The 22,524-nt window shown below is 52.7% G+C and overlaps 2 protein-coding genes across 2 annotated transcripts in view; both read right to left on the minus strand.

Moving 5' to 3' along the window:
* Positions 1 to 406: 406 nt before the first annotated feature.
* MAT1A (methionine adenosyltransferase 1A) lies at positions 407 to 17,579 on the minus strand. Its single transcript, XM_024740223.1, has 9 exons — positions 17,468 to 17,579; positions 13,737 to 13,814; positions 12,787 to 12,909; positions 9,942 to 10,054; positions 9,444 to 9,587; positions 4,935 to 5,153; positions 3,639 to 3,821; positions 3,183 to 3,316; positions 407 to 2,512 (listed from the first exon to the last, which is right to left on the minus strand). The coding sequence occupies exons 1-9, from the start codon at positions 17,559 to 17,561 to the stop codon at positions 2,410 to 2,412; spliced, it is 1,191 nt and encodes a 396-aa protein (XP_024595991.1). The 5' UTR covers positions 17,562 to 17,579; the 3' UTR covers positions 407 to 2,409.
* Positions 17,580 to 17,653: 74 nt separating this feature from the next.
* DYDC1 (DPY30 domain containing 1) overlaps positions 17,654 to 22,524 on the minus strand; it is a 59,154-nt gene continuing 54,283 nt past the window's right edge. The window contains exon 8 of the mRNA XM_024740224.1: positions 17,654 to 17,805. Within this exon, the coding sequence (XP_024595992.1) occupies positions 17,683 to 17,805 (123 nt within the window). The 3' untranslated portion in view covers positions 17,654 to 17,682. The remainder of the gene's footprint in view (positions 17,806 to 22,524) is intronic.

The raw sequence follows: 22,524 nt of genomic DNA on the forward strand, positions 1-22,524 counted from the left end.
GCTTACTGCAGACAACACGCAGGGAGGGGCAGCAGAAGGAACCAGGTGAGGACAAGGGGCACAAATGCCTGACGATGGAGGGGGCACACTCTGAAGCCACCTGCCAGCCAGGTGCCCTCGGCCACACTGCCATCCCACTTCGGGCCTCAGGGTCTCCACGTGTGACACGGGTTTGCTAGGAACGCCTGCCTCTGGGCGGCATGCTGCAGAATGAATACGGTGACGCGGTGATGCCGCAGGAGGTGGCACGAGACGCCGTAACCTGTGCTGGCTGGACCCGCACACACGGGATCGGAGGGACCCTGGCTGGCAACCTGCTTCGCTGCGGGACGGGGATCAGGTAATGTTACTTGGAGGGGAGGTTTCTAGGGGGTTGTAGACAAAAACTAAGCATAGAGTAGTTGCTCCTTGTGTTTTTATTCACCGGTTTAGCAGGAACTATTAACAAATGGACTCTAGTTTCATATAAACAGTGTTGACCCAAAAAAACCTTGTTTCTCCAGCGGGTGGGGAAAGTATAAAATTCTGAATTTTCACTTCGAATATGGCCCAGGTTAGAGGAACTCAGCCACCTGCAAGGCTGAGCCTCCCTCTCCCGAAAGGAACTCAAGACTTCCTGGGTGACCTGGAGCCCTGAGAGAGACCTGAGCTTCCGTATCACACACACCAGCTCTAGGCTTTTATGGAGATCTGGGCTCCTTTCTCTGCCCTGAACAAGCTGCCTTTTCCCTGAGGGGAAGAGAAAGCCAAGGGTCTTCGTGCTTCAGGCCTAGAGCCCAGCTGCTGGCCGTCTGCCACCCAGATGAGGCTTCCTGGGCTGTGTCTCCCAGCCAGATCCAGCACTGTGTGCCCTAGAGAGCAGGCCAGTCCGCAGTGTTCTCCAGAAGCCGGAGGCCCCTACCTGAGCCTGTGGTCTGGGGAGCTGGGGAGAACGTAGAGGTGCAGCTGTCAGAGGCCCAGGCTGAGGAAGGGGGATGGGGGGAGTGGGTGCCAGCCACAGATGGAAAGGCTGGGGAATGTGCAGCTTCCAAGACCCCGGTGCACAAAGGAGCACCCAGGACCTCAGGGGTAGAGCTGCCCCCAGAGGCTGCCTGGTAAAGGCAGAAATCACCTCAACATCCTGACTTATCTCCCATTAGGAGTCAAGCCCTGCCACTTTGAGTCACCATTTAACATCTGATATTCAGGCCTTAGGGCTGTCCTCTCTGGAAGTGGGGTCTGAGGGGCTCACCCACTGATTCTAACAGCAGTCAGACTGCAGGGGTTACAGAAGGGCCAGAGAGAGAGCGAGCCGTGGAGGACACAGGGTTCCATCCCCTGTTTAAGGGCCAAGCAGGAGGAACACGGCTCCTGCTCTAGGAAGCCCAATGGGACAGGACTGGCCTTGGACCCTTTCCCCAGGGGTCCACAGGCCCAGCCCTGCATGTCCCTGAGTGGTCAGGGGCTGGGATTATACCGCTGCCTCTTAATTCCCAACTCCAGCCCAGCCCCGTGGGCCAGGATAGCCAGCGCACCCCGAACTGTCTTCTGAAATAAAAGAGGCAAAGGAAACACCCCTCTGGGTCTGTCCTGACTCTGCAGATCATGGCCCAGGGCTCACCAAGGGCTTAATCCCCTAATTCCCAGAGACCTCAAGTCTTCAGGACAGAGGTCACAGCCTCATCTCAATGCACCTGGTCATCGCTCAGACCTGTCTCTGGCATGAGATGGGGGCGCTGGCGGGGGGAGACACGGTGTATGGGCTCCCGCTCTCACATCTAGGCCCTGACCCATGCAGCTGTGGAGCCTTGTGAAAGCTACTTCGGCTTCCCCATCTATACATGCAGGTAACACAGGGGGTCACCTCACTGTGTTGCAGTGAAGAAGAAATGAGATCAGTGAGTAGCTCAGTCCCTTACACACTAGACGCTCTCACCCCTGCCACAAGCCCAGCCTGGGAGGGCCTCTGGAAGGCCTGGGCTCAGGACGCTGACCGCACGGCCGCAGACGTGAGGGGCAGCCCCGGCACACCCAGGCCCACACGGAGCCCTGAGATCTGCGCCGTGTGCTGCCCTCGGCACACGCCAGGGAGGCAGGGGCTGGTCAGCGTCCAGGCCGTGGTAGAAGGTGAGCGAGGGGATTTACTGCCGACACGAGTGGGATTTCCACTAAATTCGCATCGCCTTGGCCTGAGGGAGAGGCAGGGGAACCTCGTGACTGTCCTCACGAGGAGATCTGAGCCCGGCACCAGGAGGCCCACCTCCTCCTGCTAAATCAGAGGGGCCTGGCTTTGCCAGGGAGGCGGCAGTGGGTGGGCAAGGCCCAGCCCGGGGTCTGGGAGATCTGAGAGTTGGGGTCCTAGAAAAGAGGAACACGCCTCTGTTCCACCCAGATGCCTCCACGGTGTGGCCAGGCCTGGTCCCACCAGCACTAAAACACAAGCTTTTTCGGAACTTCCCAGGGGAACTCGCTTCTTCCGAAATGGCCGTAGCATGCCGTCTTCTGGTAGATGGGCTTCTTCAAATCCAAGTCCCTGCGTGTTCAGCAGAAAAAAAGGTCATTTCTAATGGAAAAAGAGCAGAGTTCCTTCCTCCGAATTTGGGTACAGGAGCAATTAAGAGACTACGACAATCTGTGTGGGTGGTGTTACCCACCCGAGAACAACTAACTCCCCGTAAGTGTTCTGTCTCCGCCGTGCCACGTCTTATGAGGTGACTGCCACTGGTGCTTAGGAAACAGGCTCAGAGTTCAGGGACAGCCCGACTGATCACACAAATGCAGCAGGAACCAGGGATTTGAACTCTGGCCTACTCTCCACTCCACTCACTTGCCCAGACCGACATCAACACCGCCAAGCTCCACGCAGCAGGGGTGGCATCAGAAACGAGAGCAGGTGGGGCTGGACTTGCCGACTAAATTCCCAGCCAACGGGCCCCGTGATTATTTTCCTAAGATCCCCCACCTGCTCAAAGATGGCCCCCCTGGGGTCAGGGTCTGCTGGGCCAGCAGGGACCCGACCCAGCCGCCTTCAACCTGAAAACCAGACATCCTGCATTTGGGGTTTGCACTGTGCTGGACCAAGAGCCTGAAGCCCCTCCTGCTTCTGGGAGGCCGAACATCCTTCCTTCTGCTTCCCTTTCCAGTGAGCTGAGCACCGGGTGAGGGAAGAGGGTCCTGCCCAACAGAGGGGGCGGTCCTTTTACCTAACGATGACGCCAGGCCGAAGGTCGAAGTTCTTGTTGACCACATCCAGCAGCTCTCTCTCTGTCTTCTGGGACGTTCCGTAGGTGAAGATGGAAATGGACAGTGGCTCGGCCACACCAATGGCATAGGACACCTTCCAGAAGAGTCCAGGGTCAAGGACGGGCCCCTTGCAGAGACCCTGACATCCTCAGGGAGGGGATGCTGAAACCACACACGCCCTGCCCAACACGTTCCCCCAGCCCCCCATCTGCCTAGAAATCCCTGCCATCTTCACGGTGGGCAGTTTCTGTACGTGCCCCACTGCCTGAAGACTTAGTTTTCCCGCTCCCAGGTTTGCAGGGCACCGGCCACAGAGCCCAACACGACACACACAGAGTCACATCCTCCGGCAAAGTGTGGGCCTTCCCCTAGGCCAGGGTGCCCTTACTCAGGGTAGACCTGGGGGTCCGACCCACCTGTACAAGCACTCTCCGGCAGAGCCCCGCCTTCACCAGGGACTTGGCCACCCAGCGGGCAGCGTACGCGGCCGAGCGGTCCACCTTGGTGTAGTCCTTCCCGGAGAAGGCGCCCCCGCCGTGCGCCCCCCAGCCGCCATAGGTGTCCACAATGATCTTACGGCCAGTGACGCCTGCGTCCCCCTGCGGAGGGACAGGAAGACACAGAGGGAGGATGTGGGAGGAGGGGGCGGCCAAAGCACTGCAGTGGCCGCTGGACCACAACTTGGAGGTGGTCCCCGAAGCTTCTGGGGGCACACGTTCCAAAGACCCCTTGGCTGGGAGTCAGCCAGAAACCCTGGGCTCTAATCCCAGTTCAATCACTGACTAGTCACAGAAGTCAGGTCACCTGTCAGAGCCTCGTCAGAAAGGGCAAAAGGTGGGCCAGCTGGGGTCACAGCCCGCTCGTAAAGCCTTTGTTTGTAGGAGTCAATCATAACGGAGAAATCCAAGTGCAGGAGGAAACCACGCTGTGACAAATACACCCCGGGCTGTGCCCCAGCTGGTGCCACCCGGCAAACGTTAAGTTGCCCATTTCCTCAGGTGTCTGCTCTGTGCATCTCTGTCAACAAAGACGTTTGGGGGCATGGGGGAAGTCTGCATACTACACCATCCCCCCCTACCCCGCTTAGAGAGCCACAGTTCACAGCAGCATGCCGAGGCCCTGAGAAGTCCTGCAGGAAAACAGTGAGCTGTGCCTTCCTTTCACCCTGGGTTTCTGCGCTACTTTGGCTATAGCACCCAACCTAGGGACTCTGCTTTGCGGCAACACGTCCACAGGGAGGTGCCCCGGCAGTGGTCAGCAGCCTCTCGGAGGGTCTAGGGCACTCTCCGACTGCTCACGCCAGCTGCACAGGAGAAAGGGGCACCCCCACGTCCCCATCTAAAACACAGCCCCACCTTGGTGCCCACAAGAGCTGCAGGTCACGTGTGGCCAAGACCCAGGAAGCGCCACCCGGGCAAGCTCAGCGCCCATGATGGTGAGTTAGCCCCGGGCAGGGTCAGGCGGCAGCTGGACACGTGTGAGACGTCTCGAGCGGGAGGGCCAGGCAGCACTGAGGGGGAGCCTCCTGGGGACATGTCCCCGTTCCTCCTGTACTCAAGGGCGCACAGCAGGCTTCACAGAACAAGCTGACTTCACATTTCGTCCAGGGCCAGACCTACCTGGCCGAGCCACACAAAGCCACCACCCTCCTGCGGCCTTTGCACTCAGGGAGGTAAGCAAAGGCAGGGCCTCGTGCAGAGCCGAGGACGCACCTGGGGGCCTCCGATGACAAACCGCCCGCTGGGCTGCAGGTGGTAGATGGTGTCCTTGTCCAGGTACTGGGCCGGCACCACGGCCCCGACCACCTGCTCCTTCAGCGCCCTGCGCATGTCCTCCAGCGTTATGTCTTCGTTGTGCTGCACGGAGATGACGATGGTGTGGATGCGCACAGGGACGACGGCGCCGCTCTCCTGCGTGTACTGCACTGTCACCTGGCGGGGGGCAGGGAGGGAGGAAACGTCGTGAGGCCCTGCCCTGAGTTCAGGACACACTGCTGCCAGGCGCAGGTGCCCAGGAGCCAGAGGGAGCCCCTGTCCTCAAAGGGCCTTCAGGCAAGTTCATCTGACACATTCTTCAACTGGATAACTGCCTGGTGCTGTGAGATGACTGGGCACGAGGCACAAGCTATTCCCACCTGGGACCACAATCAGTGCCACTTGGAGACTCGGGTGTCACAGAGTTTCCACTCTGTGACCCGCTAGACTCCACTCCTCCTACCTCAGAGGGCTCTGGGTGCCAGCAAATGTCCCTCTGCCAAAGCCCTGTCTTGACCCTCCGTGGCCCAGGACCAAGACACCCCGGCTCCCACCAAGGAACACAGGAGGCCACAGGCCACACGCCCACTGCCCCGGCCCCCTCGGTGGAGGAGCTCTGGAAGCATATGGGGCCAGAGGCCTTGCCTGCTGGAGGGACAGGGTGACAGGGACTCGAGCCAGGAGGACTGAAGTGGAGGGAGCAGCAAGCTCTGGGTCACCAGCCTCTGTGTGTCTGCACAAAAGCAAGGAAAAGCAGAGCGCGTGGAGGGAAGGATCCTGCCTGCAGCTCCCGCGCAGGCCACAGGGACAGAGCGGGGGTTCACTCCCTCCAGCGTGGGTCTGTTCTGTGCCCACTCTATGTATTATCGATGAATATTTAAACCATCCCAGCAAGATCGGCATTACTGTCTCCACTTTACAAATGAGGAAGACCAGGCTCTGAGAAGTGAAACAACTTCCCTGAAGTCACACGCCAGTCAGTGAAAAGCCCAGGGGCCAACAGTGCTCTGCCTGCCCCCAACGCTGTGTCCCGCCCAGAGCAGCACGGAGAAAATGCCTCTGCACTCTGTCCTCTACCGACGCGTCAGGAGGGCGCGAGAGCCCGACATCACAGCCTGAGCTGTCCCGCGACGAAGGACAGCAGCCTGGGCACCCTGGGCTTACAGAGCGAGAGGGAAAGGGATGGTGAGGATGGCAGATGAGGCTGGGAAAAGAAAAGAGAAGCCAGCAAAACACACTCAGCCAGACCGAGTGTGTACTGTACGCGACAAGCCATGCCAAAAGTCGTGAGAAGCTGTTACCAACCCCACTTTAAAGACAAGAAAGCTGAGGTTCCAGAACATAAACGCTCTAGAGCTCAAGATCGCACAGCCAGCAGAGGTGGGCTGTGACCTTGCGCTGTGCGGCCTGGTGCCTGCAGCTCTGCCCAGCACAAGGTCGTCACCCAAGACCCTCAAGGCTGGAGCCACAGGCCCCATCACTACCCGAGGCAGCATGGACCCACAAGGGCAGTGCCCAGAGGGGCTGTGCGCCTGCAGGAGTGCAGCTACGCTGCGTGGTCTGGCAGGGACACTGGCCGGCAGGCACATGACTGCTCCCCACCCCAAGGGCCTTGACAGGACCACAGGGCAGCAAACAGCGGCCCCTGGGGCTATGCCTGAGGCGAGGTCCCGGCCTGCCCAAAGGCCCCTCAGATATCCATCAAACACGGGACGTGTATCAAACGCTACTCTATGTCCTGCCTGGTCCAAAGAGCCAAAGGGTGGGATCCAGCAGAAGGAAGGGAAAGAGCCCTGACCCCACGATGCCAGATCCTGGTGAGACGGGCAGACGCACACCGCCCGTGCTCCGAGAGCAGCCCTTAACGCTGGGCCGCGTGCACACAGGGCCCTGTGAGAGGGAGCTGGAGTTGGGGCCTTGGCGGGCGGCTCTGGGACCCGACCTGTGGCACCTGGCCTCAGGAGAAGGCTCCTATCCTGCACAGCTGCTGAGGCCCATCTCCACTGCTACCGACTCCCCTGCCCTGCCACAGACCCCAAGCAGAGCTGTGGCAGAGCAAAGGGCCCCAAGCGTCGCTCTTATCTCATCACGTCAGCAAGATGTGGGGAAAAGTACACCGTGGAAAACACAACTCTGGCCAGGTACAAAAATAGCCATCCGTGCTGCCACTCAGTTCTCAGTATCAGCAGCAAGAATTTGCTCAGGTGGAAAGGTTCCTCCTGTTCACAGTCGACACTCTGGGTAAATGATGAAAATCCTTTACCAGTAAGGTATAGAGGAGAAGGCCCGGACATTCTTCCTGGCAGGGTGCCCGTCCCAGTGCAGCGGCCACGTGGAGGCCGGCCGAGGGCCTCAGGGAGAGGCTCTGTCAGCAGACCCCCGCACCCTCTCTGATGCCCGCTGGCTCAGGGCCTGCCTCTGGCAGGGGAGTGAGGCCGACTTTGGTATCCGAAGTAGCATTTGTAAGAGAATTCAGTGTCTCCTTGCGGGAAGGGAAAGCCTGGAAGAGCCCATCCTCCCCTCCCTCCCTCACTGCCTTCTGAACTCAGAAACGTTCTATTACTAAGCAAATACAGGAGGCCTTTCCTATCTCAGCGGGTCCAGTAGGTGGACCCTCTAGTCCTTACCCTCAGGCGGGGAGAAGGAAACCCGAGTCACCCCACTTACTTCCTCCCATCCCTGTTCTAGGATTTCCTTTCTGTGAATCTCCCACCTGCTTCCCACCACAGCACAGCTCTGGCACAGGACGGGGAGGGCTCTCTTCTTTTGGCACCATCACAATCTACATGTTTTCGCTCTCCTGCCCACAACCGCAAAGAACACCTGAGGGATGCTCATGATCCCCCTTCTCACCTCGGGGGTCACGTGGATAACACCAAAAGTCCCAAGGGTGGGCTTCTTTTAGGCCACAGAGGTACTCCCTTGCCCCAGGTACAGCCAATATGCAACTTCTGCCTTGTGTGGCCTTACACTTGGGGTGAGAAGGATGCACCTCTGTGAAGCTGGAGGAACGGGACAGAGTCGCGCGCACCGTGCTGAGCTATAAAACCACGTGAGCCAAATTCCAAGTGCGGGGCCAAGAGGAGGTCCCACCTGAGGGCGGCCAGAGAAGACCATGAGGAGGTGGGAACCACGCTGGCCACTGGCGGACAGGTGGGGGCCAGAGAAAGCTTCCAAGGAAGGCGAAGTGTGGGAGCGCAGGTGCAAAGCACCGAGAAAAAAGGGGAGCGTGAGTGAAAGGATATGGTTTAAGCAAAGACTGGGGGTGGGGACAGAAGAAGGTAAAGCTGGAAGACCATACAAGGCGTTAAATACCAGAATAACGAGTAGGAAGGAAGCAGAAAGTTGTAGACAATTCTGAGCAGATACAAGGAAATTAAAAGTGAAGCCCAGGGCTTCCCTGGTGGCGCAGTGGTTGGGGGTCCGCCTGCCGGTGCGGGGGGCGCGGGTTCGTGTCACTGAAGTTTCCAGGCAGGGAGAACCTTTGGGAGGACACAGCACTGTTCCTGGGCCTGGCCTGGGAAATGGGGCCGGAGCGGAAGGGATGCACTAGAGGGAAAACGGGAGCCCAGGTAGAGTGGAGACAGACAGGGCCGGGAAAAGGTGGGCTCCATCACACTCCTTCAGCTGAGGAGAGCTCCCGGGGCCCGGGTGTTTGCTGGGTGAGTGAGAAATGGGGCTGGTGATTCAGTTAGACCTGCAGGTGGAAGATCTGGAAGCGGAGCGTGCAGAGGTGAAAGCTGGATTCACAAGCGTGGGCAGGAGGAAAGAGCGTGGAAGAGGAAGTGCCAAGACCCCGCTGGAGTGTGGAAGAGGAGCTGGGGAAGGAAGCCTTGAGGAAAGGGGCCATCAGGGCCGTCAGGATGCAGGGAGAGGAGGCGGACAGGAGGCCTCTGCGTGTGCCAACACGTGTATCACCACCGGCCTTCAAATAGTACAGACTTCGGTGTGGATTTCTTCACTGCAGGGAGCACAGGGGTCAGGGCGGCTTTGCCACACAGAGTCAGAATCGGCAAAGCCTTCTTATGAGAAACGAAGCGAAAGGGCCACAGCGAGCTGCAGACAGTACTCGTTCACGGTGTGTTCAAGGTTTGCTCAAGACGCGGAGACCTGATAGGCAGCGACCAAAAGTCTGAAACCTGTTGCAGAGGAGGTTTGTGGCAGGAATTGGGGAATCATATTACTAGAGTCAACTTATGCTAAGAAAGCCCCCCCACTAAAAACCTAGAACTGCTCTTTTCATTTTTCTGTGTCTTCTGAAATTTTTCATAAAAAAGTGTTGGGGGCAGGGGAGCAAAGATCTGGAGCTGAAGATTTTTGAAACAAATAGATCTTTTCAGAATCAACAATTCTTTGAATGCCCAGACGGAACATTTGGATCTAACAACGATCAGAATCAAGAGGAAGGGGGGTGGTGTTTGAGGCACGCGTCTGGAGCCCCACAGGGGGCGGAGGGCAGGGGCTCACCTGCGTCTTGGAGTCAGGCCGCAGCCAGGGGAGCTGCCCCGAGCGCCGCAGTTCCGCCATGCGGGCGTTGAGTCTGTGCGCCAGGATGATGGTGAGGGGCATGCACTCCTCCGTCTCGTCTGTGGCGTAGCCGAACATCAGGCCCTGCAGCAGACACCTGCTTCAGACCACAGGCAACAACCCTCCTCAAATCTAAAGCCCCACTGGCCCTCCATCCTCGCGGGTATGTAACTTTTGCACTGGGCACTTGTGGGGGGAAGACGTGGTCCCCGAACTCAACACTCTAGAAGGGGAGACAAGCCCACACCGGGTGTCCCCAACCCTCCCTGCCCTCAAGTCGCTACCCTAAAGAAGAGGTGACTCACCCCAGGCATGGGGACGGGGGTCTACCCCATAGTGCATTCAGTCCACGATGCATGAACTTCCCCGGCTAGCCCCTCACACAGAGCACACTGCACTACCGTCCTGACGCAGGGCCAACGCTCAGCGTTTAGTGACCTGGTCTCCGGCACCGACATCCTCTTCGTTTCTGTCCAGATGGACACACTGGGCAATATCCGGGGACTGCTGCTCCAAAGCCACCAGCACGTTGCAGGTCTTGAAGTCAAAGCCTAGGCACAAGGAGAGCAGGCCTGAGCAGAGGGAGGCTGGAGCCCCTGGGGGACTGCTCGGCACACGACAGGGCACTTAGCGGCGTGGGTGGTCTCTCCACCATCCGTCTGGGCCCAGAGCTGAGGCCCAGGACGGGGAACATCAGTATCCTTCCCATCCTATCACGTGCAACTCTTCAGTCAAAAACACTCTTCCACAGAGTGTTAAATTACACCTCGATTATAAATATATATCCTGCACAGAGCGGCAGTACGAAGGCCAGGTAACAGCTACAGCTGCCCTGGCTGAAGGGCAGGTGCGTGACTCACGGCCCTGCCCCCTCTGCCCCTCCCAGAGGCACCTCCCAGGACCCGGTGGAAAATCACTGCACTGAATGAGCATCAAGGGCCCTTTCAACACTGCCGTTCAGAAGCCCAGGCACACGCCAAAGCCAAGCATCAAATATACTGAACAATACGGTGCATGTGAACCGTCCAGAGACGCTCCCAGAGCCAGAGTCCCCTGAGCCCGAGACGTGCCCGCGGCCCCTTCAGGCCGTCCCCAAAGCTCAGGCACAGAGGTGGAGGCCAGCCCCCCGCAGGTGGGGACAGCGGGCTGGGGCCTGGGACATGGAGTCTTGGGTAGCAGCAGCCCAGGCCAAGGAGCCCTGAGAGGGAGCCGCCGGGCAGACAGCACAATCTCCCCGACACTGGTCCTCACTGGGCTCAGCTACAGGATGGACACAAATGAGGAGCTAAAACGCACAGAGGCCGCACCACAGGGACACGTATCAGTGACGAGATGACTGTCACCCTCTTTCCAGTCTGTCCTCCTACCCCTGTGGCCAGAATGGGCTTATTAAAACAAACAAAACCACAGAAAAGCCTAGGTTCGATCTATCGTTTATGCTCATGCTTCAAGTGGGGACCTGCCGCCAAAGGAAGTAAACCGGAAACCGCTCAGCTCCAGCCAGGCCTTCCCGGCTGAGAGCGCTCAGCCAACGGGAACTCAGGCTTAGCCTTAAACACGACCTCCTTTGCCACCTCCACTAGGGCTCTCTGCCTAGAATGCTCCTCCTCTGCCTCCCATCCCCCTCCACAAGTCCATCTAGCTCTCTGAAAACGTCCTTGGACGGTCCCCGCCGCAGCTCTTCACTGCACACTGCCTCCGACTGGCCGCCGGGCACCCTGTACTGTATCACTAATGCCAGGCAGTGCCCCCACTCAGGAGTCCTCTGCAGCCCCTGTTCGCAGTGCCGGTTTCTGAATGCACAAGCCAAGGAACAACCTTTAGGGAACAATCTTTAGCTGCCAAGGACTCACCTCCTCACTCCGGGTCTAAATAATAAATCTTCTTAGCGCTGAAAATTAAAGGCTCCAAGTGACTCAGGAGAACAGAGTTCAGGGGACTAAGGGGAGAGGAGGAGGGCTTGGAAGGGGCAGGGGGAGCCACTAGCCTAGGGCCTTGTGGCTGCCGGCCAGCCCGCAGCCTGCTGGCCGCTTGGTGCAGGCGCACTGACAGGCACAGGTGGGCGCGCTCCCACTCCTCCCTTTCCGGGGGATGTAGTACCTCCGGGAAACGTTCCTGCTGCCTAACGCAGAGCAAGGTTCGCTCTCGAACAAGGTCTAGGTGTACATAAGCAAGTCGGCTCTTCCTGGCAGAACAGGGCGAAGGCTCTGCGTGGTGACGTGTCAGGAGGCTGCTGCTCCGGGACGACGCGTCTCCTCCGCGGACACCCCGCACGCTGGCTGGGAGAACCGACCTGTACTCACTGGTTTCCTCCCAGCGATTCTTGATATGCCCCCAAAACGTTCGTGTGCTCGAGCGAGTCCTTTGGGCGAGCCAGAAGGTGGCTGCACCGAGCTTCTGTGTGTCCGCGCCCTCACGCAGAGAGAGCCTCTCTCACTTATGGAGACGCGTGCACGTCACCCCAGCCTGCCCTGACCCACAAAGATGCCACACGTCAGCCCAAACAACCCATAAGTACAACGTAGTATACACTGGCCCTAGCATCTGGCCCTCGCACCTTGTCCTTTCACGCCCTCCAGGCTGGGCCCCTTCCCAGCCTGCCCGTCCCAGGTGTGGGAGTCTGCTTCAGGGCCCTCAGTTCTCTCCAGCTCTCACTCCTACCCCATCACAGAGCTCTTCCTCAGCTCCCGCCAGGGCCTGGGCCCCTTCGCTGGGTTGTAGGCTCCCACACTGCCTGGCACTGGAGCTGCCCTGGGCCAGCCTGTCTCCTCTGCCTGCTTTCGGCACCGTTCTGGACTGAGTCCCCTTCTCCTTTGTCTATGTGGGGAAGCGGCATAACTTAGTAGAAAGTGCAGGAGTCCCAACCAGGGTGGGGGGGGCGGCCACTTACTGACCGTGTCACCTTACACAAGTTACCGACATATGGAAGCTTCAACTTCCTCATCTGCGTAAGGAGCAGAGCAGAGTTCCTCGAACAGTTAGGTAGGAAGATGCACACAGAGACCAGCCCCAGAGCCCGGCAGAGAACACGTCCCCAACAGAGGGCAGCTCCTTGTACTGGGAGCTTCCTCCTCTTCCAAGATGGCAGGACCATGAACAAGACCAGAGTCAGCCATGGCTGGACGGGGGCTGATCCGCCTGGGCTGCCACCCTGCTGTACCAGAGGCTGTGAGCCCTGGACCCTGGCAGGCGGGCCTAGGAGCGTTCTTCCCCTGGGAGGCATCTGCTCTTCCAGGAGACGGAGAGCCTCAGGTGGGACTCAGCCCCGGGGCCCTGGCCTCACCCTTGGCCGAGTCGTCGTAGCCGATGTGCTTGATGGTGTCCCGCACCACCCGCTGGTAGTCCACCATGGCCATGGAGGTGATCTCCCCACACAGCAGCACCATGCCCGTCTTACACACCGTCTCTGAAGGGAAGGAGACATGTTAGTGGCCACGTGCTGGCGAAGGGGGCTCCACACCTGGACCTCTCACAGTGCTGAGACAGAGACACACAAGGAGCCGCATGAGGAATGGACTCCAGAAGGAACAGTCATGATGCTAATAAGGGGAGCAAATCCCGGCACGAATGCCGACCATCTTCACAGGCCACCCGGAGAACTGCTGCTCGGAAAGAACGGGTCACACCTGACTTTTCACACCTCGCACTTACTACTGCATACTTGCCTGACCCTGAACTACTTATTCAGCCTCAGCTGTTGGGTGAAGATAATCATAAGACCGCTTTGTGGATTAGAATGAGACACTAGCTGTATGCGGTCATAAAGAATGCAGAATGCAGCCAACATACGTGAGGCCTCTCCTGCCCCCTTATTGCTAAAACTCCACTGTGGGCTTTAGGCATGGGGTCCTGAGCAGAGAATCAAGGCAGGTTATTTGTAAAGATGTCAGGGTCAAGTCCACCCTCAGAGGGGCACGGGTCCCTACAGTGCTCATTCTGGGGGCTAGGGTGGCCCTGGAGAGGGAAGGGTGGGTCTGTACAGCAAAAAGGACAGGGTGCTGACCATGAGGAGAGCGGGGCTCTGATCTCCATGCCGGGACCCCTACCCCGTGACCTTGGCCAAGGGCCTGATTAAGCTGCACCCAAGATCTCCTCAGTAAAGTGAGGGGGCTAGACCTATCACCCCTGGAGCCCTCCAGGCTCTGAAGTCCCTGGCTCTCTGCTGTGCTGAAGGCAAAGCTTTCAAGCTCAGCCCACTCAGGTCTCCAGCAGGAGGGATTAGGCGTTTCTTACCGCAGGCCACCTTGGCATTGGGGTCCTGCTTGAGATGCGCATCCAGCACTGCATCGCTGATCTGGTCACAGATCTTATCTGGACAAGAATGAACATGTGTAAGAATCACAGGAATATTAAGCCTAGCAAACTGAAATGTTAAAATAATTAGGTATTTCGTCAGTTTACATATCGAATCTACCTAAGAGGACACTTTTTAAATAAGAGAAATTATAAATTTTTTGGAATTTTAATTTCTTCCCACTTCTGCCTTAATATTGGATGATGTATACTATATAAAGTCATAAAATTCCCTAAAAAAGGAAATATATTCCAAAACCAGTTACAAGAGCCTAAAGCAATTCACACACACACACACACACACACACACACACTCTTTTAACTAAAAAGTATCTCATTCCTCAGCATATTCCCTTTAATTCTAACATCTAGAAAAGTCCTAGAAACAGAAATTAAAACACTAACTGATGACATCAGTAAGATTAGGTGCCAAGAGGCGGACTAGGATGGGACAGACACATGGTACCGCTGGCCCCGCAAGACGCAGTGCACTGTGTAGAAAATACCACGCCCAGTTCTGGGACTACACCTGTAAGAATCGCGTAAGAGAACCTCTGCACATTACTGCCACTGCTGTTTTGCAGAATACTTCCACAAGCAGCTCTCAGATCCTTCCCGCCGTCACTCAGCCTCCTGAAAGCCGGATATCCTAACAGCTGGGTTTGACCTCCTCAATCAAGGTGGGACTGACAAAGAGTCCAACATGAACTGGCATTTCATCTTATTCTACGATTTGCCTTAAAGACTCCCCATGGCCTAGGGCTTCCCTGGTGGCGCAGTGGTTAAGAATCCGCCTGCCAGCGCAGGGGACACAGGTTCGAGCCCTGGCCCGGGAAGATCCCACATGCCGCGGAGCAACTAAGCCCATGCGTCACAACTACTGAGCCTGTGCTCTAGAGCCCGCGAGCCACAACTACTGAAGACCACGTGCCTAGAGCCCGTGCTCTGCAACAAGAGAAGCCACAACAATGAGAAGCCCGCGCAACGCAACGAAGAGTAGCCCCCGCTCGCCGCAACTAGAGAAGGCCTGCACGTAGCAACAAACAACCAACGCAGCCAAAAATAAAAACAAGTAAATCAATAAATTTTTAAAAAAAGACTCCCCATGGTCGAGTATGTAGACACTGTGGAAAAATCCACTCTTGCTTTGGCGTCATGTTCACAAATTCAGGAAAAAAAGTGACATCTATTTACACATATTACATCTCATTTAGTGTTCAAAAATACCCATAGAGTCTGCTCTTAGTAAATTAATAAGTTTTTTTCCAGCTTTATTTGGGTATAATTGGTATATAAAAATCTGCATATAATTAATGTATGTAATTTGGTAAGTTTGGTCATATGTACATACGTGTATTACCATCACCACCATCAAGGTTTAATAAACATCCATCACCTCCAAAATCTCGTGTCCCTCCTGTCGTTTTTTAAGTTTTTAAATTAAGGATGCAGGTCCAGAATCAAGCATTTCTGCTTTTGAAAGTGCCTATTAAGTTCTGTAGTTAAAATGTTAGTTAATCTGAAGGTGAATTCTCTAATCTTTCCTTCAGAAACTGCTACTAAACATATATTTGAGTTTTTCTATCTTCCTGCAGATCCTGTTCATAAATCTAGGTTTGCCTGAGTCCAAGCCTCTGCAACCCCCTACCAATCATGGCCTCCTGCTCCCAAAGATCCACTTTAGACCCAGCCATCAGGCCTCCTAGGAGCCACTCACACAACACCCATGGATGACTCTGCTCGTTTAGACGACACAGATCACATGTTTCCAATGCACACAGGGAAATAGGATAAGGGATATTTATTAGGGATAAAGCTGGAGTTGAGCAAGGGTATTAAGACAGCTTCACAGACTAAGATAATGCCTTAGGAGGTCCTTTCTGAACTGTTTCTTGAGGCTTTCGAAATTTCTATCAATATCACTTAGTAGTCTTAAGACAGCCAATGTTGGTTTTCATGGAAGTTGAAAAAGAAGCATTAATTTTATCTTTGTGATGGAGAGGAGTTCAGCACTGGAATGACAAGCAGAAAGACACCAAGGAAACTGTCTTAACATGAATGGCTAATTTATAGTGGCAAGCGCAAGGAGAATCAGGCAAATTGAAGGGCTGCCATTAAGTAGACAGAACAGCCAACTGATTGGCTGGAATTTTCATTCTCTGTCCATTGAGCACATTGTTGTGTGTACAATGGGACCACTGGCCACTGCGTGACAAAGCACCCACTTCCTCCGCATGGAGCGAATCCTATCTATGGCCATCTCCTAACCTGTATATGGCTTTCACACGTCATGGAGCTGTCCAGAATATGTCAGACATAGCAATGGATCTGAGATTATGAGTACGGTAAACCTAGAAACTTCATAAAGTCGTGCAGAATTAAAGATGCTATTTACGTTGAATTGAGCTAAGTCACATACAAAACTCAGTTTAAGCCAAGATTTCTCAATGGCAATACTGACCTTTGGGGCTGGAAAATTTCTTCTTTGTGGGGGATGGTCTTGTGCATTCAGGGTGTTTAGAAGCACACCTGGCCTCTCTCCACTAAATGCCAGTCTCACCCCATGCCCACCCTGCTCCCCAACAGCTGTGACAGCCAAAACGTTCCAGACACCACAAAATGCCCTTGCGGGAAAAGGGCACACCCTCCCCAGCTGAGAACCAGCGGCTGAAGCATATGGAAGGAGCAGTGCGCTGAGGTATCTAAAGCTGGGCTACGAGGTATGAAAGCTAAAGCTCTTTGAGAAAGAACAAGGATGAGGAAGATGAAAAAAAGTCAGACTTGGTGATGATTAGTGACCAAGAACTTCAAATACTCTAGCGAATTTTGAAGAGGTGCTTAAATACATAAATCAGTGTGTCTGGCCCCCAAGGTTCTCCTAGACCAGTGGTTCTGGAAGTGTGGCTCCCTCATCAGCAACATCATCATCGCCTGGGAACTTCTTAAGAATGCAAATTCTTGAGCCTCACCCAAGATCTACTAAATCCGAAACTCTGGGGGTGGAGCCCAGCACGTTGTGTTCTAACAAGCCCGTGGGGTGACGCTGATGCGCCCTGAAGCCTGGGAACCACTGTCCCAGAAAGTTGAGGCTCCCACTGTGGTCTTCACGGAAGCCTCTCTCGTTTCCCCACATCACAGTCCTCCTACCTTTCAGAGACCCAATAAAATGCTGGAGTTTTCTTCCAGAGATCCGTCTCAGCCCCTGTTGAGGACGCACTGCCGTTCATTTCTCAACTGCACATGCTTTACATGCAAAACTTAGTGACCCGTGGTCTTGCTTGCGGGAACATTCTCTGTTGACTTAAGCTGCTCATTGATAATAAAGCTTTACTCAAAAAAAAAAAATCTCTATATATAGAGTTAATACCTGATGATACATTTTACACGTATGTTTATCCAACCAACCGTGTGTTCTCTGTCGCAGTCCCACTGTGAGGAGATGCTGGTGGTGGGCTGCGGCACAGATCCTCGGCTTCGTTAACTTACAATCTATTATTTGCATAACAAGTGACTGTTTTACAAGACTGCAAATTAACAGAATAAAAAAATACTGCATATTGTTCTTGCCAAGACCCCTTACAGTTACTGACACACACCGTTTTCCAGGCCTTCAGTAACAGCGACCCCCACCCCCGGTACAGGTCACCATCCAACCAGGACCACCTACTTACCCGGGTGCCCCTCTCCTACAGATTCCGAGGTGAACATGAAGGCCCCTTCCTCACTTAGAGAATGGTCACACAAGCCATCCACCGGTCCATTCATCTCTTCACACTGTCCACTCGGCTTCTTCAAGGTAACAATTTTAATGCTGGGACTTGGCCTGAGGGTTCTGTTTGTTTCCTTCTTTAAACCCAACAGGCTCGTCTCCGCAGAGCCACAGGGCTCACTTCTGCCTAAGTGCCTGCAAGCGCACGTGAGGGTAAAGGTGCGGAGGGATGAGAAGGGAGGGACTGGAGAAGGATGTGTCACTCCCTCCAACTGGCCAGAGCTTGCTCCTGAGTGACTCCTATATATGGAAAAGTGAAAGTGCCTGAATAATCATGTGAGAAAACTGGAGGAGTCCACTTCCGGGGTGTGTGTGTGTGTGTGTGTGTGTGTGTGTGTCTGCTCACCTTGAGGAATTTCAGCCCTTAGCTCTCATCTCCCAAGCCCTAAGCCTGTGGCCAATGTATGGCAAAGAAGGTTGTACAGATTCTGCATAACTGAAGCTCCTCTGGGACTCTGCTTTAGCTCTGCAGCTCATCTCCTCAGTGCACCAAGGTTAACATCCCACGTTGGAGGCGGGGGTCTGTGGTTACTCAGGGATACAAATAAATAGGAAGCAAAAAAACTCCTGCCCAGAGATATGGTTTAGGCTGAGATTACAGCACAGGACGCCTTTGCTCTTGGGTGCCCTGCCTCCTCGCCCACACCTTGTCTGAATTGGGCTCTTCCCCTTCTTCTACCTTCTCAGAGCAAGAATATGCACCTATATTCTGAGTCAGCTTGGATGTTACACAACAGATTCATTTAGAGGAAAAGCTTTCGAGCCCACATTTTTCTGCTAATAGAAATCACAGAAACTGTCAACTTCTCTAAGACGCTGGCAATCACATTAACAAGCAAGATGTTAGAAAAGTATCCGCACGGGCTACAGAGAACAATGATTTCTGGAAAAGGATTCCTGAGAGGCAGATTCATTATGGGGAAATCATCAGAGTCCAGTTTCCCAAAGCTTCTTATGATAAATTGGTCCTATACACGTGAGAAACATCCTGCTCACGTGACTCCTGCATTATTTTTGCTTTGACCAAGAAAAGAAGTGGACGGGATTATATCCTGAACCAATTCCTACACTAAAGGACAGCGTCTTTCACTTCACTCCCTCCCACTCTCAGATCTAGCTGCAACCTCAGGCCCAAGGAACAATAGGGAATTGAGATCACGGAGAGTGAGAATGGGTGGAGAAACTGGTTCCCACTAGAATGCAATACAAAGTAATCAACCAAAACCTTGTGCATCAAGCACCGGACTGTGGGAAGCAAAAGGGAGGACACAATTGCCCCAACGAACAGTTCTGGCAACCAAATCCCCTCTGTACCTATGAGCATTTAAAATTTTTTTTTTCCAAATCTTGAGTTTTCCAACTGGTCAACAGTGGCAGTACTATCCCTCCAGGGAATTAAAACCATTATTAAAGCGATGTCTTCTGGGATAAAGTAAGAGATTTTACATATACACATTTAATCAGAGGCATTTTACAAAGAGGGAGCTAGAATGCTCAGTCACAAGACTGCAGAAGGTCCAAAGAGGAAGAGGCCACTGGGAAGGGACGGAAAATGAGGAATCAAACAGGGACTTTAGACAACATAGCCTTGTCCCTGTCAACACACAGGAATCCTGCTGTTTGCACTTAAAATATTTCAACATCACTGTCCTTTTGTAAATTTCTTCTGGGTACACTGGTTTCAAACCTGGAGGCAATGTGAGCTAATGTTTAATGTGAACTGTAGACCTAGGTTACCGTAGCATTTACAACGACAGCCATTAGGTTCTAAATGTGCTTTAAGAGCAAGATGAAGTTTCAAGTACTCATGCAGATTCCTAGAGCTTGCAAGAAGCCAGAAAACAAAGCAGCCTAATGGGGCGGGGGCGGTGGTGGGGGAGTGGGTGGGATGGAGGGGACAATGTCGGGTCCGGAGAAGCGGCACTTTCAGAAACGTATGCAGGAGGCTTCTGCAGCCTGGACATAAATGCAGAGTGAGGGAAGGATCTGGAAGGCACCTAGTTGAGTATCCATCTTATATGAGTCTCATATGACATCCCTACTAACTACTAGGCCACCGTACCCTCTTTCAGTAGATAAATGTTAACAAGAAGTGCACAAAACACGGTGGCTGGGAGTGCAGGCTTCAGGGCTGGAGTCCTGTTTTGCCTCTAACCCACTATGCACCCTGGGGTAGGCTTCCTACACTCTCTAGGCTGCTGTTTCCTCATCTTTAAAGCAGGTTAAATAATTACCTACCTCAGAGCATTGCTGTCAGAACTACAAGAGATCACATGGGTATGCTGAGTATTGAGCATAGTGCTAGCACACACTAAGGGTTTAATAAAATATTACCTAAGCACCTTCTATGTACATATACATGATTTTCTTCTGAAAAAAAAATAGCTCACCAGATACATGTTATTTGCATCTTGCTTTTCACAATATACTACGGTCCTCTTTTTACATCTCAACATATAGGCAGACCTCATTTTTAGCACTTGACTAGTATCCCACAATGAGGATATACCGTAAATTATTTAACCACTCATTCCCCAATGGCTGGATATTTTCAACTTCTAATTATTTAGTGTTACCATAATGCTGCAGAGTAGATACTAATCACTGGCATCCTTTTGTAAAAAGACAAAATGCAAGGGCCTGGCAATGCTGAACTAGACCAAAGATTTCCCTTTTGTAATAAATTTTACCCAGTTAGAGAAAAGAAACAGCACTTCAACAATGAGTTAAAACAGCAGCATCAATCTGCCCCCTTCAGATATAATTGGCAGACCTTGGCAATGACATAATTACTTAGAGAGCTGAACCTACAAGAACTACATAGTCCTAATCTGCTATCATAAACTCAAATTAAAGCCTCCCTTACGCAAAGACTGTCCTGTTCTCCCTTACGCATGAATTGTCCTAATGTCCCCTGACCCAGCCCCACTGATTACCTAAGTCCAATACGTGTCAAAGGCCCAGAGTTGATCTCACTTCCATGTAGCAACCTTCAACTCTAAACCTCTGCTAACTAATCTCTGAAGAAACCTGCCTTTGAAAATATCACTTTCAGTTAGATTTACCCCTGAGGAATCTCTAAATGTAAAATACCAAGTGGAAAACCATGTTTCCGATGAACAGTATATGTAAGCCACACTGACCAGTTTCAGGAATAAGCTTAAGGGCACCTTATCCCACAATACACCATGAGGCAGCAGAACTAGTGGAAAGCAGCTGGCCAATGGTGCCCTTTGCCTGCCCCTGCACTGCCATGTATGATGGCTATGCCATAGGCAGAAGAAAGGTCAGTTTGATGACCTAAAACTCTGATGCAGAAGTGGAGTGTGCATCCACCTCTTAAATGCTGTTTAAGTGCAAACATTTCTAAACTTTGGTGAGAAACTCCCCTAACTTAAATGGCATAATAACCACATGGAATATTTGCTTCTTTTGCCCTCATCAAACACAAACTTTTCTCACATATGTCATCCTGGAACACAAATAACTTATTCATGAAAAAAGGTAAAACTGACTCAACACCACTTATTGAAGAGGCTGTCTTTTCCACATTGTGTATTTTTGCCTCCTCTGTCATAGATTAATTGACCATATGTGTGTGGGTTTATTTCTGAGCTCTCTATTCTGTTCCACTGATCTATGTGTCTATTTTTGTGCCATAACCATACTGTTTTGATTACTATAGATTTGTAGTATAGTCCGAAGTCAGGGAGCATGACACCTCTAGTTTTGTTCTTTTTTCTCAAGATTGCCTTTGTTATTTGGGGTCTTTTGTGGTTCCATACAAATTTTAGGATTATTTGTTCTAGTTGTGTGAAAAACATCATAGGTATTTTGATAGGGATTGCATAACACAGCTACATGTAAAAGAATGAAATCAGAACATTTTCTCACATCATATACAAAAATAAACGCAAAATTAACTAAAGACCTAAACGTAAGACTGAAAACCATAAAAATCCTAGAAGAAAACATAGGCAGTACCCTCTCTGATGTAAGTCTTAACAATATATTTTTGGGTCTGTCTCCTCAGGCAAGGGAAGCAAAAGCAAAAATAAACAAATGGAACCTAATTAAGTTCAAAAGTTTTTGCACATCAAAGGAAGCCATCAACAAAACGAAAGGACAAGCTACTGAATGGGAGAAGATATTTGCAAATGATATGCTTGATAAGGGGTTAATATCCAAAATATATAAAGAGCTCTTATAACTCAATATCCAAAAAACAAACAACCTGATTTTAAAATGGGCAGAAGACCTGAATAGACATTTTTCCAAAGAAGACATACAGATGTCCAACAGGCACTTGAAAAGATGATTAACATTTCTGATTATTAGAAAAGTGCAAATCAAAACTACAATGAGGTACCACCTCACACCAGTCAGAAAGGTCATCGTTAAAAAGTCTACAAATAAGAAATGCTGGAGAGGGTGTGGAGAAAAGGGAGCCCTCCTACACTGTTGGTGGGAATGTAAATTGGTACAGCCACTAGGGAAAACAGTATGGAGGTTCCTCAAAAAAAAGAAAGAAAGGAAGAAAAAAAGAAAGAAAACAAAGCTACCATATGATCCAGCAATTCTACTCCTGGGTATATATCCAAAGAAAACAAAAACACTAATGCAAAAAGATATATGCACCTTAATGTTTATAGCAGCATTATTTACAATAGCCAAGATGTGGAAGCAACCTATGTGTCCATCAACAGATGAACAGAAAAGATGTGGGGACTTCCCTGGTGGCGCAGTGGTTAAGAATCTGCCTGCCAATGCAGGGGACACAGGTTCGAGTGCTGGTCTAGGAAGATCCCGGAGCAACTAAGGCCGTGCGCTACAACTACTGAGCCTGTGCTCTAGAGCCCGCAAGCCACAACTGTTGAGCCCACGAGCCACAACTACTGAAGCCCACATGCCTAGAGCCTGTGCTCCACAACAAGAGAAGCCACCACAAGGAGAAGCCTG

The sequence above is a fragment of the Neophocaena asiaeorientalis genome, unplaced genomic scaffold (genome assembly GCF_003031525.2).
Source record: "Neophocaena asiaeorientalis asiaeorientalis breed wild unplaced genomic scaffold, Neophocaena_asiaeorientalis_V1.1 scaffold517, whole genome shotgun sequence".
Taxonomy (NCBI): Eukaryota; Metazoa; Chordata; class Mammalia; order Artiodactyla; family Phocoenidae; genus Neophocaena; species Neophocaena asiaeorientalis.

Bases quoted from the DNA above. Each gene is read 5' to 3' on its own strand.
- MAT1A (XM_024740223.1), bottom strand. From the start codon at position 17,561: ATGAATGGACCGGTGGATGGCTTGTGTGACCATTCTCTAAGTGAGGAA. The intron at 13,815-17,467 runs GTAAGTAGGTGG...ATTCTTGTCCAG, and splicing joins TGTAGGAGAGGGGCACCCGG to ATAAGATCTGTGACCAGATC. The intron at 3,317-3,638 runs GTGGGTCGGACC...CTCTTCTGGAAG, and splicing joins GCCGGAGAGTGCTTGTACAG to GTGTCCTATGCCATTGGTGT.